We start from the raw sequence: 15,956 nt of genomic DNA, 5'->3' as shown, positions 1-15,956 counted from the left end.
CAGGGGGTGAGGTTGGAAGGTGAGGACAGGCAGGGCTACACAGTGAGATGCTGGAGACCAAAGGCCCAGGCAGCCGATGGGAGTGGGGTGGGAGGGTGGTGGAGGACCATCTTTGTGTCCCTGTCTCCTGGGGTCTGTGGTCCCTGGAAGCCAGCCAGGAGACAGCTGCAGCCTCCAGAAAGAACCTGAGGCAGGGCCGTGCCCAAACCAGGACACAGGCCGCCCTCCTATGAATGTGGAGGACCACGTCTACACTGCAAGGAATCCCTGAAGACAGTTCTGTGTCCTGTTGCTGGGGGTCCAGGACTCCCTCTCTCCCTCTCCTCCCCCTCCTCCCTGCAGGCTTCCATCAGAGGCACTGATTGGTCAGGCCGAGCTAAAGGCACCAGGATCTGGTCTGCCATTTTTGTGCTCCGGGCTCCGCTGGACCTGGCTGGGGGGCGGTTCCAGTGTTGCTTCCTTTTCCTGTGCAGCCTCGGGGGACCTCCTGGCGCCCCCTCCCAACTCCCACTGTCCTGGCTCAGTGCTCCCAGTCCATACTGTGGAGGAGCCTCAGACCCCTTCCTGCTCAAGTTTCCAAGTCACGGAATCCAGCGCGACCCCACTAGAGCACCAAAGAGTTAAGTGGAGGAAATCCTGGCTCCCTTTATCTGTGCAGCGCTGGAGGGAGGGATGGGAGGAGGGAAGTGGGAAGCCAGCTCAGCGCCCGCCGGCCCCTCCTCCCTCTCCCCCTCCATCCCTCCTCCCAGCTCTGCTCAGCCCTGAGGGTCTGGGCCAGCCACGAGTTATTGCAGACATGGGCCAAGGAGCCTGAGGCCGCTCTGAGGCCCAGGCTCCATAAGCCACTGTGCCGAGGGAGGCTGCCGGACACAGGGTGAGTGGCAGGGTCCAGGGGCTGGGATTCCTCTCCTCTGCTCTTCTCTTCCGGGGCACCCTCCCCCTCTAACCCCTTCCCTGACCACTGTCTACTGCTCCTGGCTTCCATCTCCCTGCAGAACCCCTGCCACTCTGCCAGCCCGGTCCACCCAGGAGACAGAGACTCCCTGCAGTACCCAGTGGAGGTGGCAGGGACCCCCAAAGTCACCCCAATGGCATGCCCCCCACCCTTGGCCCCTGCCTGGCCCCCGCCTCTGGGAGCGGCCTGTGACTGGAGTGGCTGGGTGCTGCTCCGTCCTGGCAAAGCAGCCAGCTTCCTGCTTCCTGTCCCCAGCCCCCATTTGTCTCTCTGAGCTTCTGACTCCCATCAGGTCAGGCCAAGAGGAAACAGAAATATCCCCACGCCATGCCCGTGGTCTGGGAAATGCTCTGTGCCTTTCGTCCCTGCAGGCCCGGGAAAGAGGTCTGTGCCAGGCAGAGAGGGAGGGACAGACCCTCCATAGTCTTCTGCTAGTCAGGAACTTTCTGTGTGTTAGCCTCCCACATAGCCTGGCCAGGAGCAGCTGTTGGCATCCTGTGTCTAGGAGCAGGAAGCCCAGAGACGTAAAGCCACCAGCCCTAGTCACAAAGCCTGCAAAAGTTCTGTCTCAGTTCTCAGCCTAAGTCCACATCGAAGGCCACTGCCTTGTAAACAGAACCAGGAAACCAGCCAGGGCCAGACCCCCTCCCTCTGCACCCAGACATGGAGGGAGGAGTTAGGGCTCCTGAATTCCCTGATTTTATTTTGCTCAACTTAGTTTGACACAAGGTCTCCCTATGGAGCCTGAGTGCTGGAATTATAGGCATGCTCCACCACCCAGCCCCTCTGTGCCCGTTAGTTACTTCTGTCGCTCTCAGCTGAGGTAGGTGGCATTTCGGAAAATAACTATTTTACCTTTTTTGTATTAACCACAGAAAAATATTTTTGAACCTATAAGTGTTAAAGGAGAACGAAAAGGAAATAAACAAAGAAATGCCACAAGTGTTAAAAACCAGCCTGGTTTAGAAGCTACGTTTCTGAGTCTGTGATAGCTCTGTGGCGCGAGTTCTCCCGGGGCTGCCACCACCTCAAAGGCTTGCTTTGGGCTTCCTGCCCACCCGCCCCAGGCCTGTCGCCTTCGCGGTGTTCAGGCTACTTCCTGCCCAGCTCTGGGACCCCTTTGTGGCCAAGGCCAACCAGATCCTCACCAACACCCATCCTTTCCAATTTCCAGACTTCCTAGTCCTGCCTCTTAGCTCCAATTTACCACCTTGACAACTGATTGGAGGGTCTAGGGTGATTGACACAACCACCTGCCAATGGCAGCCTCTCTGAGCCCGCCCTTTGGGTCTGGATAGGTTGGGCTGTGTGGCTTTGTAACTGAGGGGTGAGCAGGGCTAATACCAGCCTTGACAAGCTGCACCCCTCTGGTTCTGTGGAGTGCTCCGTTCACGGGGACCTCCCTGTTTCTCATTTGCCTGCCCGGAGGGGCGCCTTCTCTGCCTTCTTCCGCCATCATCTACAATGGAGCACAGCTTCTGAAAGATCCCCTCAAACCAGCACCCGCCTGGCTCTTTGCGTCAACCCTGACATTACTTCCTGACCACAGTGGCCGTACACCAGAGCAAGCGTCCCCTCTGCCCCCTCTCCTGGCAGCAAGCCTGTGGAATCCAGCTGTCCCTGTTCCTCCCGCTGCCCAGGGCTGATGCTCAGCAGTGTCCAGAAAACAAGCCAGTGGATGGGGAGAGGGCAGGAGGGCTGGTCACTGACCCCTTGGTGACCCGTGGGGTCACTGGTCCAGCAAAGCCCCCGCCCCCCCCCGGTTCTCATCTGCCCTTTCTAAGCCTCTCTCCAGAGAGGCTTTCTCCTTCCCCAGGCCTCTGCCTGGCAGAAACTAGCGTGTTGAGTGCTGGTGGCTCATACCTGTAATCCTAGCTGCTCAGGAGGCTGAGGTCTCAGCCAGCCTGGATGGAATAGTCCAAGATACTTTTATCTCTGATTAACCAGAGATACTCTTAATAATAATCTTACTCTCTGGGGCTGGGAAGGTGGCTCAGTGGTAGAGTGCTTGCCTTGCATACAGGAGACCCTGGGTTCAATTCCTCAGCAACACCTAAGCAGAAATAGCTGGAAGTGTTGTTGTAGCTCAAGTGGTAGAGTGCTCGCCTTGAGCTGAAGAGCTGAGGGACAGCGCCCAGGCCCAGAATTCAGGCCCCAGGACCAGACCCCCCCCCCCAAAAAAAAATCTTAATCTCTGATTAAGCTGGAAGTCAAACTGTGGCTCAAGGGGTAGAATGCCATCCTTGAGCTCAGGGACAGAGCCCAGGTCCTGCACTCAAGCCCCATTACTGGTGCGCTCTCTCTCTCCCCATGTCTTCTCTGTCTCTCCCTGTCTCTGTCTCTGTCTGTCTGTCTGTCTGTCTCTCCTTCCCCCACCCCCCGCCTCGCCATCTGTCTTCTCTGTCTCTCCCTGTCTCTGTCTATCTGTGTCTCTCTCAGCTTCAAAAGACTTGGCAGCAGACCTAGGGTCTGAGCCCATCTTGCCACTAGTCTTGGGGCTCTGGGGCTCACCCCTCACGTGGCTCCCCTTGTCTGCTCCATGGGGTCCCCTGCTCCCTGGGTTCCATTTGGGACAGCACCGGCAGCCAGGCGGCATCGAGGTGTGACTGGATCTCTCCTTCCCTGCTCCAGGTCAGCATGGGGACGGCCGTCCCGTGTCCCCTCTGGGCAGTGCTCCTGCTCCCTCTTACCGTGTTCGGGGTCCCCACCGAGGAGCCCATGGCTGGGGATGCCGTGACCTCAGCGGTGACCTCTGGCCATCCTGGAGGCTGCCGACGGTGCTGTGACCCCAACGACCCCCAGGGCCCGGTGGATGCTGCAGATGTGTCCCCGTCCTCCCCGTCTTCCCTCCCCTATGTCCTGCCTGAGGTCAGGCCCTACATTAACATCACCATCCTGAAGGGTGAGGTCCTCCCCCACCCGGGCTGGTGGCTGGGGGTACAGGGGGTGCCGGGGGGGGGCGGGAGGAGCGGGGACAGGAGGCCCCGGAGCCGCCCCCAGAGGGAGGTGGGCAGTGCACCAGGTGTGGACCCTCTGAGCTGATGAGAGGGGGCAGGAGGGCGTTGAGGAGTCGGGCATGGGGTGCAGGCCGTGTGGGGTATTGCGGGACATGTGCCCAGGGCCCTTGGCGGGGGGTGGGTGGTGGGGGGTGGGGGGGGGCGGCGCAAGCAGGTTCGAGGCTCAGGCATAGGGATCAACCTTGGAAGCCTAGAGATGGTATCTGTCTGTCTGCTGGGCAGGTGCCGTATCACCTGGCATTTGGGGAGGTGGTATGTGGTAGGCAGTAGCTACTTAACAATCCCCAGCTCCAGCCGGGCGCCGGTGGCTCACACCTGTCATCCTAGCTACTCAGGAGGCTGAGATCTGAGGATCATGGTTCAAAGCAGACTGGGCAGGAAAGTCCATGAGACTCTTACCTCCAATAAACCACCAGGAAACCGGAAGTGGCGCTGTGGTAGAGCACTAGCCTTGAGCAAAAGAGCTCAGAGACAGCATCCAGGCCCAGAGTTCAAGCCCCACGACCCACAAAAATAAATAAATAAATATTAAATAATCCCCAGCTCTTCCAGGCCCGGCTGCTAGCGGCAGAGCCTCTATAAATGGATTGCTGCATTAATCCAGGCTTGGGTGTCTGTCCTGATCCCGACTCCCCCCCTTCATGTCCCCACAGGTGACAAGGGAGACCGAGGGCTGCAGGGCCCACCAGGGAAGCTGGGTAAAGAGGGTCCCCGGGGAGACCGCGGCGCTCAGGGCACCAAGGGCGCCAAGGGGCAGGTGGGCAGCCCGGGCGGGCCGTGCCAGACCCGCTACTCTGCCTTCTCGGTGGGCCGCAGGACGGCCCTGCACAGCAGCGAGGGCTTCCAGCCGCTGCTTTTCGACACGGTCTTCGTGAACCCCGACGGCCACTTCGACATGGCCTCGGGCCGCTTCGTGGCCCCGCTGCGAGGCCTGTACTTCTTCAGCCTCAACGTGCACAGCTGGAACTTCAAGGAGACGTACGTGCACGTGGTGCGCAACGAGGAGGCGGCGGTCATCCTGTACGCGCAGCCCAGCGACCGCAGCATCATGCAGAGCCAGAGCGTCATGCTGGCCCTGGCGCCCGGCGACCGCGTGTGGGTGCGGCTGTTCAAGCGCGAGCGCGACAATGCCGTCTACAGCGACGATGTGGACGTCTACATCACCTTCTCCGGCCACCTGGTCAAGCCCGAGGATGAGGACGGCTGAGGGCCACTGTGGGCCAGTCCCCTCCATCCTCCTGCCGGCCTCCCCCTCTGGTGCCCCAACACTGTCTTCCCTAGCTCGTTTCTGTTCTGCCTCTCTCTTCTTTTGTCATTTTTCCTCCCCCTCCTCCTCCTCCTCCTCCTCCTCCTCCTCCTCCTCCTCCTCCTTCTTTTGGTGATGAGCCTTGAACTCAGGGCCTGGGCACTGGCCCTGAGCTTGGTTACTCAAGGCTAGCGCTCTACTACTTTGAGCCACAGTTCCATTTCCAGTTTTCTGGGGGTTTATTGGAGATAAGAGTCTCATAGATTTTCCTGCCCGGGGTTGGCTTTGAACTGGAAGTCTCAGATCTCAACCTCCTGAGTAGTTAGGTTTATAGCAGTGAGCCACCAATTCCAGGTGCACCCCCCCTTTTTTTTCCTCTCCTTTTTTTTCTAGAAACTTTCTGGCCTGAATATTCCAGGATGTTCCCAAACCTCTAGCCCAGGGACCTGTGCTCGGCTAAGTTGGCTGGAGCAGACGCTAGGATTCTGTATTTGTGCCTGGGTGGTGCTACTGGTCTGTGGACCATACTTGAGGAATGGGGGTTCCAGAATTACCCCCACATTCTAGCCCTTCCACAGCATTCTAGAACTTTCTGAGCATCCTGGAATTCTCTGGATCCTCACATTCTCTCCTCATCTCTCCCTGTTGTCTTGGCTCCTCTCCCTCCTCCCCTCCCCTCCCTTCTCCCCTCTCTCTGCTTCACCCCCTGTCCATGTCTTCATTCAACAAACACTGATGCTCACTGGGTGCCAGGCCCCGCCCCACCCTTGCTGAGTGCCCTGTTTGGCCTGGGTGGGGATGGGCAGGTACCAGTGGGCACACCGAAGATTTGAGACCAGAGCCCGAGCCAGCAGAACCCTTCTCATGGAGGTCTGAGTTCGGGGGGGGGTTCAGGCAGGTGGTACCCTCCTTCCCCACTACTCCCTAGGGACACAGGTCCCCAAGATGGAGATGGTACCCCATTCCTGTTCTCTAATTCCCCTCATTAAGACAAACCCCAGAGGGGCCTTGGCCAGACTGTGGGTCCTGTTTGGAGAGGACTTGAGAGTTGGAGTTACTTGTGGAACCCAGTCTTAGCTCACCACGCAGCTGGCAGGTGCCCCCCCGAGGACCGTCCCTGCTCCTCGGACCCTCCCTGCCCCTCTCAGGGTGGACCTCATCCGCGGGTCTGAACCTGTTTCTCCAGGGTTTCCAGCCCGTGCCAGGCGCTGATGTCCGTCCCAGATGCTGCCTGCCTCCCCCGGCCTCTTGTGTCTGGGCTTTGAGTAGGTGCTAAGGCCCGGGGGGGAGGGGGGGTGCAGCTCCCTCCCCCAAGCCTCCCCAACCCCAGGCCAGGCTTCGGAGCCCCTCAGCAGGTCTGGGGACTGAAGCCAGCAACATTCAGGTCAGCTAGGGGCCTCCTCTGAGCCACACTTTCAAGACAGTCCTGGGGGAGCCAGAACACCAGGGTGTCTGACCCCCCCAGCCCTTCTCCCCACCCAGGTGCCCACCTTCTCTGCAGTGAGGTGGCCTCTACCCCATTGGTGCTTTGGCAGAGGGGTAGAGGTGACATGGGGGGAGGGGGTCTCTGGTGCTCACAGCCAAGGGAACCGCACGGCCAGACGAGGGGATCAGGGCCCACCGTGTGCCAGGAAAGCGGGTGCTACACAAGCACCCCGGGTGACTGTGCCCTGCCCTGCTTGTCCCGCGTGATTAAACGATTCTGTGTCCTCTGGGAGAGCCAGGCCGCTGCTTTCTGTCCTCGTCTTCCGCCCACCTTCCCGGTCCTGCGGAGATTTGATCTAAGGCTGTAAGGAAAGCCTACGTGATCTCCTCTCCCACAAAGAACACCAGCCCTAGGCCACACGCGCCGGAGTCAGAGGAAATGGCTCAGAGGGGAAGGACGGGGGCGGCCAGGTGTGGGGTCAGCTTGACCCAGGCCGCCCGTCAGCCCTGCTCCAGCTGGAAGAGAGCAGCCGGGGTTCCCCAGGGAGCCTCCTGTCCTGGCTCTGCCTGCCAGAGACACTTAGTCACTTAATTGGCTGGAGGATGCTGGTGGATTAAATTAGGCCTTTTCAGATCCTCACGCTGTCTTTATCTGTAATGTCAACTTCAAAGTGTCCTTGTGGGGCGCCGGTGGCTCACGCCTGTCATCCTAGCCACTCAGGAGGATAAAGGTTTGAAGTCAGCCTGGGCTGGGAAGTCTACAAGACTCATCTTCAATTAACTACCAAAAAGCTAGAAATGGTGCTGTGGCTCAAGTGGTAGGGTGCCAGCCTTGAATGAAAAAGCTAAGAGACAGCACCCAGGTCCTGAATTCAAGCCCCAGGACTGGCACACACACGTGTATGCACGCATGCACATGTGCGTGCACACACACACACACACCCCTTCTCTCTTTCCCCGTTGAGGGACACAAGACTAGATGGGGCGACTGTTTTCAAAATTCAAGGAAATCAGCACTGATTGTCCCGCAGAAAACACCAAGTGTGCCTGCTGCTGGTGGCTCACGCCTGTCATCCCAGCTACTCCAGGAGGCTGAGATCTGAGGATCGCGGTTCAAAGCCATCCCGGGCAGGAGAGACCGTGAGACTCCTATCTCCAATAAACCACCAGAAAACCAGAAGTGGCGCTGTGGCTCAAGTGGTAGAGCGCTCGCCTTGAGCTGAAGAGCTGAGGGCCAGCGCCCAGGTCCAGCGTTCAAGCCCCACGACTGACAAAAAAGAAAAACAAAACCACAAAGTATTGTTGGGGTGAGCGAGAAGCTCTGGTGTTCCCAGCCCAGGTACGCCCCTCTGTGTGCTGTGAGCCCCGCCCAGCCCATCGCCCAGGCTCCCTGCGGCTGGCCGCTGACCCCCTCTGCATGAGCCTCAGCCTGGGCACTCGTGGTAGACCCAGCCAGCATTTCTGTGTCTTCATGGAACACGCACACCATAGTCTTCACTTGGAGCTTCTCTGTTTGATGAATGACTTCTCTGAGTTTTTTGGGGGGCAGTCCTTGGCCAGGGGAGGAAACCCCATAGCACCCCAACCTCCTGCCCAGGTCCACCTGCAGGTTCCCTCCTCCAGCCAGGAGCTGCCACGTGGTGCCTGTGGGGCAGGGGAGGAGGCAGAGACTCCCGGAGACACATGGGGAGAGCATTATGGGTGGGGCTGCGCAGGGGAGCCGCCAGGGTAAGAGGGGTTTCCAGGACTCCAGTCAGGAGTTCTCGGGGCTGAGCCACATGGCTTCAGCACAGCTGGCCTCTGAGCCCAGGGGGATGGAGGGTGTGGAGCCAGGTCTGGGGTGCGGGATGTGGAGTCGGAGAGAAGAGGGGACCAGATGCGTGGAGGAAGCAAATGACCTCTGTGGGGCAGCAGGGGGGCAACTGTGGGACATGGGGGGGCTCTGTGTCCCTGCCAGGATGGCTTCCCTTCATCGCTGACTGCTAATCACATAGTGCTCGTGTGTGTGTGTGTGTGTGTGTGTGTGTGTGTGTGTGTGTGTGTGTGTGTGTGTGATTGCCTCGTGCACCACAAATGGCATGTCATGCACACAGCCCAGAGCATGCTTGCTCTGACTAATCTTCATTTCCATGTGCTGAAGTGGAAGAAATGGAATTTCTGTCCAGCTGGGTTTTTCCCCAGTCCCTGACACAGCATCTCCACAGCTGCAGGCGGGGCTGCTGGGTACCGGGTGTCCACGCAGCAGCTGCTGAGTTTGTTCAATCGTTGTTCAGCACTGGGTGTTCACAGGCCATCTGCTCCAGGCTCGGTCCCTCAAATTCCTGCTGCATAGTGCTCTGGCCTGCTCGGCCCTCTGGTCCTCATCCCCCTTGGGAGGCCAAGGACCTCTTTGGAGATACCTGTGTCCCTCCAAGGGTTGCCTGGAAACCAAGGCTGCCCATCTGTCCATCCATCTACCAATTATCCATCCATCCACCCATCCACCCATTACCCATCTATCCATCCATCCATCCATCCATTACCCATCCATCCACCCATTACCCATCTATCCACCCATCCACCCATTACTCATCTATCCATTCATCCATCCATCTACCCATCCACCCATTACCCATTCACCTATCCATCCATCCATCCATCCATCCACCCATCCACCCATTACCCATCTATCCATCCATCCATCCATTACCCATCCATCTACCCGTTACCCATCCATCCACCCATCCACCCATTACTCATCTATCCATTCATCCATCCATCTACCCATCCACCCATTACCCATTCACCTATCCATCCATCCATCCATCCATCCATCATCCATCCATCCATCCATCCATCCACCTACCCTTTACCCATCCATCCACCTATTACCCATCCATTCACCCATCCATCCACCCATTATCCACCCATCCATCCATCCACCCATTATCTATCATCTATGCATACATGCATACATCCATCTACCTATCATCCATCCATTCATTTATCTATCCAGGCATGCATGCCTCCATCCATTCATTACTCATCCAACCACCCATTACCCATCCATTCATTTACCCATTACTCATTCAGCCATCTACCCATTACCCACCCATCTATCATCTATCTATCCACTTATTATCTATCATCTATGCATCCATCTATCTACCCATCATCCATCCATACATCCATCCATCTATCCACCCATCATCCATTATCCATCCATCCACCCACCCACCCATTTATTCATCTACCCACTCATCCATCCTCCTTTCCTCTTCCTCCTTTCTTCCTAGCCACTCACGTATCCACCTCTTCTTTCAGCAGGAAGGCTTTGAGCACCTACCCTGAGCCTGGGAAGCGGAGGGTACCCATGGACTTCACCTATGACCTTGGGTCACCACAGTCCGGCCAGGAAGACAGATACCAAACAGATGTGCCGGCCAGTGCTCAACCAGCGTGCTGGGCAGCACAGTGCCAGGCAGGGCAGTGCCCCGAGGGCTGGGGTGTGCTTGGTTGGGGGCAGTTTGGGCTTGTGTGGGAACAGGTGCTTCCATACCAGGCTCAGGAAGGTGCAGGAGGAGGGGAGGGCTGGGCCTGGGGCCTACAGCATCAGGGCGGGAGCAGGGGTGAGCCTGTTTCTGATCTGAGCCAACTCAGGAAAGACGGGCTCAGTTCCTGGCTTTGAGTCTAGAGGTTGGGTAGGATGGGGAGATTCGGGAGACTGGGGGCCAGAGTTTACCCCTAACCTGCTGTGTGACCCACAGCCGACAGCTGTCCCTTTTGGGCCCACGCTCCTCTGAGGGGGAGGGAATTGGACCTCAGAGCCCCCTCTCTCACGGCCTGCTGGGCTTGGCTACCTCCTTCCTTGGGCTGCCTTTATGTTGTCTTCCTGGACCCCGGGACCCCGCTTGCTTCGCCTGACTGTCCTGGGAGGCCTGTGTCCAGCGTGGGTCTGGTTCTTCCCTCTGCCTGGCAAGGGAGGAGCACACAGCGCCCTCTGGTGGCCAAATCTGGGACTACCAGTCCCACGGTGTGACTGTTTTCCTTGTTATTCTTAAAGCCTTATGGAGCACCTTAAGAGTACTTAGGGCTCCTGTGAGCAGTCGGGGTGATGTGGGGTGCAGAGCACTCAGTCAGCATCCTTGCCTAACCAGGAAGTGCAGGCTGCTAGCATAACACCCGGCATCCCAGTGCCTTCTGGGGGACAGCGGCCGGGGGGCCATGCAGCTGCTGGGGTGGGGTTTCCCATGGCTTCCTCCTGGCTGGGGGAGTTGAGGCACCAGCACTGTCTCCCCAGTGCAGTGGAGGGATGTTCCTAACCCCAACCCCCAGAAGTAGTGGCTTTCCAGGGACTAGGATTCCAAGAGCCTAAGGGTGTGTGGGGGCCCCTGCAGTCCAGGGCAGCCCTCAGCCCTGAGGGGCCGGCCGATGGGGCCTGGCCTGCACACGGGCATGTCGGAGGCCACCTGTGCGCGGACCCCCGTGGACGCTATCACTCTGGGTGTGATGTCTTCCTGGTGATGGGGAGTTTGGGAGTCTGGTCACCCCGGGCAAGATACTGTAGAGGGGATGCAGGCATGGCATTCCATCACACACCCATTTCCTGTCCCCCCCCCCCCCCCACACACACACAGTGTGCCCTGGGGTTTTCTACAGCCTGCGTCTAACTGGTGCTCCACTTCCTGTGCTGGGAAATGCGTGATTCAGACTCTCCCCAGGCAGGCAGGGGTCAGGGAAGGAGCCACAGGCCAGAGAAGGTTCTAGAAGGTCAGATTGTACAACCAGGATTAGGGCAGGTATAAGCAAGGAGACCACGGATGCCCGCAGGCTCTTTCATTCCAAAAGCTGCAGCAGCCCAGTAGCTGGCAACATGAGCTCTTTAGAGCCGGATGGCCCAGATTCGAATCACAGCCCTGACAAGACATTGGTACGGTTCCGGGAATGTTATCATTTCCCTGGGACTCCGTTTCCTCATTTCTTTTGTTTTTTTTGGGGGGGTCCGGTCATGGGGCCTGAACTCTGGGCCTGGGCGCTGTCCCTCAGCTCTTCAGCTCAAGGCTAGCGCTCTACCACTTGAGCCACAGCGCCACTTCCGGCTTTTTTCTTTTTGCTTATGTGGTGCTGAGGAATGGAACCCAGGGCCTCAGGCATGCAAGGCAAGCGCTCTACCACTGAGCCACCTTCCCAGCCCCATTTCCTCATTTCTAAAATAGCACAGCCCCCCTCTGTGGAAACATGGGTGCCCTGGCTGGGTTAACATGCCCTGCTGGGGATCTGGAGGTGCCCATTACTGGAATTCTGCACATTTTTTGGTTTGTTTGCTGGTTGCTGCTGGTCCTGGGGCTTGAACTCAGGGCCTAGATGATACCCTTTAGCCTTTTCACTCAAGGCTGGTGCTCTACCACTCCAGCCATAGCTCCACTTCCAGTCTTTTGGTGGTTAATTAGAGATAAGTGTCACAGACTTTCCTGCCCAGTCTGCCTTCACACTGAGAACCCTAAGATCTCAGTCTTCGGAGTGGCTAGGATTACAGGAACGAGCCACCAGCGCCTGGTTGATTCTGCCACGTGGAAGCCTGCGAATGCTGCTGCGAGAGCCTGAAGCCTGCTAGGAGTGGTGGGGCATTCCCCCAAGAGCTTCCTCAGGGCCTGGTACCTGGGAAGGGGTGTAAGTAGCCGTTGTGGCTTCTAGAACATTCTAGAACATTTTGCACCTCTGTATGGCTCAGGTGTGCTCTGCTCTTTCCAGCGATGCCGAGCCTCTTGGAGGTGGCTGTGTGGAGCCTCATTCGTAGTCTGGGCGATGGACAGATGGTGGTGGTGGGGGGGATGGTGGATGGAGCAAGCGGAGAGGAGGCACAGCGGTGAGTGAGGTTCCCAGGGCCCAAGCCTCAGCTGACCTATGCTGGCTCTGGGTGTGTCTGCAGCCTGAACCACACAGCTCCGGCCTCAGCGCCTCCAGCTCACCTCAGCTCACCTCAGCCCTCTGCCCCTCACGCCTGCCGCCCCCTGCTTCCTGCAGGCAGGCGCAGGTGATTTCAGCCACGGTGCCAGGCTGGAACCGCAGCTCTGAAGCCAGTGGCCACCACATCCTGCCGATCAGAGCCCACCCAGGGCTTCCTTTCCACTCAGCCGCTTCCTCGCGTGCTGGACGCTGGGGGCCTGTGGCCAGGCCTGGAGAGGAGTGTGGCTGGCGATCGCAGGCGCTTCTGAAGGTGGAGGAGGTTGGGTGGGGTTCCGGGGGCACACGCTGTGGTGGAAGCCAGGGAGGAGGAGGCAATTGTGCACACGTTAGCTCTGCCCATGTGTTCCACACCACACACCCTGACCTGTAACATGGCCGGTGGTCCCAGGTGGTGACCTCACCCTATTGCTGCGAGCAGGGACTCTGGCTAGTGCTGGCTGGCACGGCCTGAGCACAAGACCAGACACCTCCTCGGACAGCAGCAGGAATGAGGGTTCTCTGTGGGAGGCCCTGCCATTCTCTGCTGCTTCCATGTGTGATCACCAGCTCCCAGAGGCCCCTCCGGTGAAAGCCATGACTGTAGGCCATGACTGGGGTGCAGGTGAGCTTCTGCAGCCTTGATCCTGCGAGGCTTTGTCTTAAATGGGAGCTTCAGGTGGGGTGCAGAGCACCGCCATGCAGGGGCCCCTCCTTCCTCAAGGATAAGGGTCTACGAAGGATTCTTCCAATCAGAGGATGTCTTTCTTGGGAAAGCTGTCAGGATGATCCAATCCCAGTCTTTGTAGGATTGGAGGGTGGAGCCAAACCAGGGAGGCGGGCACCTGGGCATCTTGCTAGTTCAGCTTCCTGCTTCTGAAGTGACCTCTATTTCTTTGGGGGGGTCAGCTTTCCTACCCTGGAGTGGCGGGGTGACCTGTCAACCCCACTTCCCAGTTCCAACCAGGAGATGGCATTCGACTCACTTTTTGTTTTTGTTTTGTCATGGTGCTGGAGATTAACTCTGGGTCTTATGTGGTAAACAGGCACTCCATCACCTGAGCCAGGCCCCCAGCCATTTTTACTGTGGTTATTTTCTGAAGAGGGATAGGGTTTCTGTTTGTTTGGGCTAGCTCGGACTGTACTCTTTGTTTTGTTACTCTTTTTTTCTTTTCCATCCTCATATTTATAATTCCCATATAGAGGGGATGACAGGTGTGCACCACTGTGCAGCTATTGGCTGAGATGGGGGTCTCTCACATCTTTTGTCCTGGCTGACCTTGCTTGACCTACAGTCCTCCTGATTTCAGCCCCTGGAGTTGCTAGAATTCCTGTGTTCCCATGCTTGGCTGGCATTGGGCCCATTCTTAGCCATTGCCTGAACCTGTGCTTAGCTGTCGGAGCTCTGAGCTTTGTTCAATGGAACTGAGCATTTTACCAGCCTAGTGTTTCTTTGCTTGACTTCTGCCTAGTGAAGGAGGCAGGAAGCAGGGGAGGGCATGCTGCAAGGGGTCTTAATGGTGGGGCCCTGGCAGTTGATCTGGAGTTTGGACCCTCCCACTCCCAGTCTAGGTCTTCAATATTCTCCAGAACCTCAGAGCCCTTCCAGGTTCTTCTGGCAGGTTCTGTGTGGCTCACACTAGCCACAGCCTGTTCTTGGTGGGGTTTCCACAGGCCTGGCAGGTGGTGGGCACCACCGGGCACTGGGTCCAGGTTTTCTGACCAAGGCTCCTGGCCTGTGGGAGAGGCCTGGGCCTCTGGGCCTGGGATGTGGGTGAACCAAAATGACACGGACAGGAAGCGATGAGTGAAACCGCGCGGCGGTGTCCTCTGACCTGCTGTTGGGCGGGGGGTGTTGGTGGTTTGACTGCTGGGCAGAGTGAAGCGATGTGGAGGAGCTGTGGGGAGCCGGGGGGCCGGGCCGGGCCGGGGGTGTCTGTGCGAGTGTCGGTGTCTCCCAGCCTCCCCCTCCGGCACCCAGCGGGGGCAGGGTTATGGGGTGGGGGCGAGGGGTGCAGGGGGTGGGGGTGAGGGGTGCAGACGCGCAGCTCAGGAGGGTTAGGGGAACAGTCTGGGGCGGGCCTGGCTGAGACGTGCCAACATGTCTGTGACTGTGCGTGCGGCAGGTTCTCACTGGGGCGTCTCAAAGTCACCCTGAAAGTGAAACCAGCCACCCACCAATGGGGCCCCCCACTACCTCTGAGCCTCTCAGCCAGGCTCCCCAGTCAGACACAGCACAGAGACTCAAGAATACCACCCACCCGGGCTGCAGGGCCCCACAGGCCTTTGGAGCCAGGCAATCAAGCAAGAGGTCTGCCAGGAAGACACTCCGCTGGGAGAGCAGGCTCCCCCCGCCCCGCCCCGCCCCGCAAGCATGTCTTTTTTTTTTTTTCCTGAGTCAGGGTCTTACTATGTGGTTCAGGCTGGCTTTGAACGTGAGATCCTCCTGCTTCAGCCTCTCAAGGGCTGGGATTACAGACATGCGCTACCACACCCAGCCTGAGGGAGGCTTTTAGCTTGGATCGTCCTCGAGCCTTCTGTCAGAGAGAAAGGGGATGGGGTGGGCTCGCTCCCCGGTGGCCCCTCACCCCGTCACCTCAGGTCGCCTGCAAGCCACAGGCCTGTTCTCCCTTCTGCTTGAGAGAGGCACCAGGAATTTTAGATGTAAACCATGGAACACACCTGTCCTGTGCCATCAGAAGAGGAAAGAGCCGGAAGGTTCTAAAGGTTGGGGACCGTGGCAGGACTCGCGGGTCAGGCTTGAGTGGCTGGGACGGGTAGCCTCCGAGGTATGGCACTGATGCCCCTCTTCCCAGCTCCTGGGCCTCACGCCTCCTTCACCAACCCTCTTCCTAACAGAGGTTTGGAGCAAGACTTGTGACTGGAGAAGCCTGGTCACATGCTCACCCTCCGAGCGATGTGGAGTCAAGACTTAGGATTGGAGGAGCCTCATCACATGCTTACCCTAGCCATCTGGAATAAAGACTTGTGATTGGAGGAGCCTGGTCACATGCTCACATTCCCAGAAATCTCAAATCTCACCTTCTGGTTGGAGGAGTTGGGCCACATGCTTGCTTCACTGAACAGGCTTAGATCTGAGATTTCTGGGAACACTGATCCTATGTTTTGGAATGAAATGTTGCCTGATTCTGGAGTAAAAAAGAAATGAAGGTGCTGGGCACTGGTGGCTCACGCCTGTCATCCTCGCTACTCAAGAGGCTGACATCTGGGGATGGCAGTTTGGAGCCAGCCTGGTCAGAAAAGTCCGTGAGACTCTGATCTCCAATAAATCACTCAGAAAAACCAGAAGTGGCGTTGTGGCTCAAGTGGTAGAGTGCTAGCCTTGAGCACAAAAACGCTTAGGGACAGTGCCCAGGCCCTGAGTTCAAGC

General features: G+C 58.0%; 1 protein-coding gene across 1 annotated transcript; it reads left to right on the top strand.

Annotated features, from left to right (window-relative positions):
• The first annotated feature begins 775 nt into the window (after nt 1–775).
• On the top strand, nt 776–5,179 carry C1qtnf6 (C1q and TNF related 6). Its single transcript, XM_042693047.1, has 3 exons — nt 776–874; nt 3,587–3,857; nt 4,626–5,179. Exons 2-3 carry the CDS (start codon nt 3,593–3,595, stop codon nt 5,177–5,179), a joined length of 819 nt encoding a protein of 272 aa, XP_042548981.1. The 5' UTR covers nt 776–874; nt 3,587–3,592.
• The last annotated feature ends 10,777 nt before the right edge of the window (nt 5,180–15,956 follow it).

The sequence above is a fragment of the Dipodomys spectabilis genome, unplaced genomic scaffold (assembly GCF_019054845.1).
Source record: "Dipodomys spectabilis isolate Male_0828 unplaced genomic scaffold, ASM1905484v1 ptg000163l, whole genome shotgun sequence".
Lineage (NCBI taxonomy): Eukaryota > Metazoa > Chordata > Mammalia > Rodentia > Heteromyidae > Dipodomys > Dipodomys spectabilis.
This window is presented reverse-complemented; position numbering and strand designations above follow the sequence as displayed.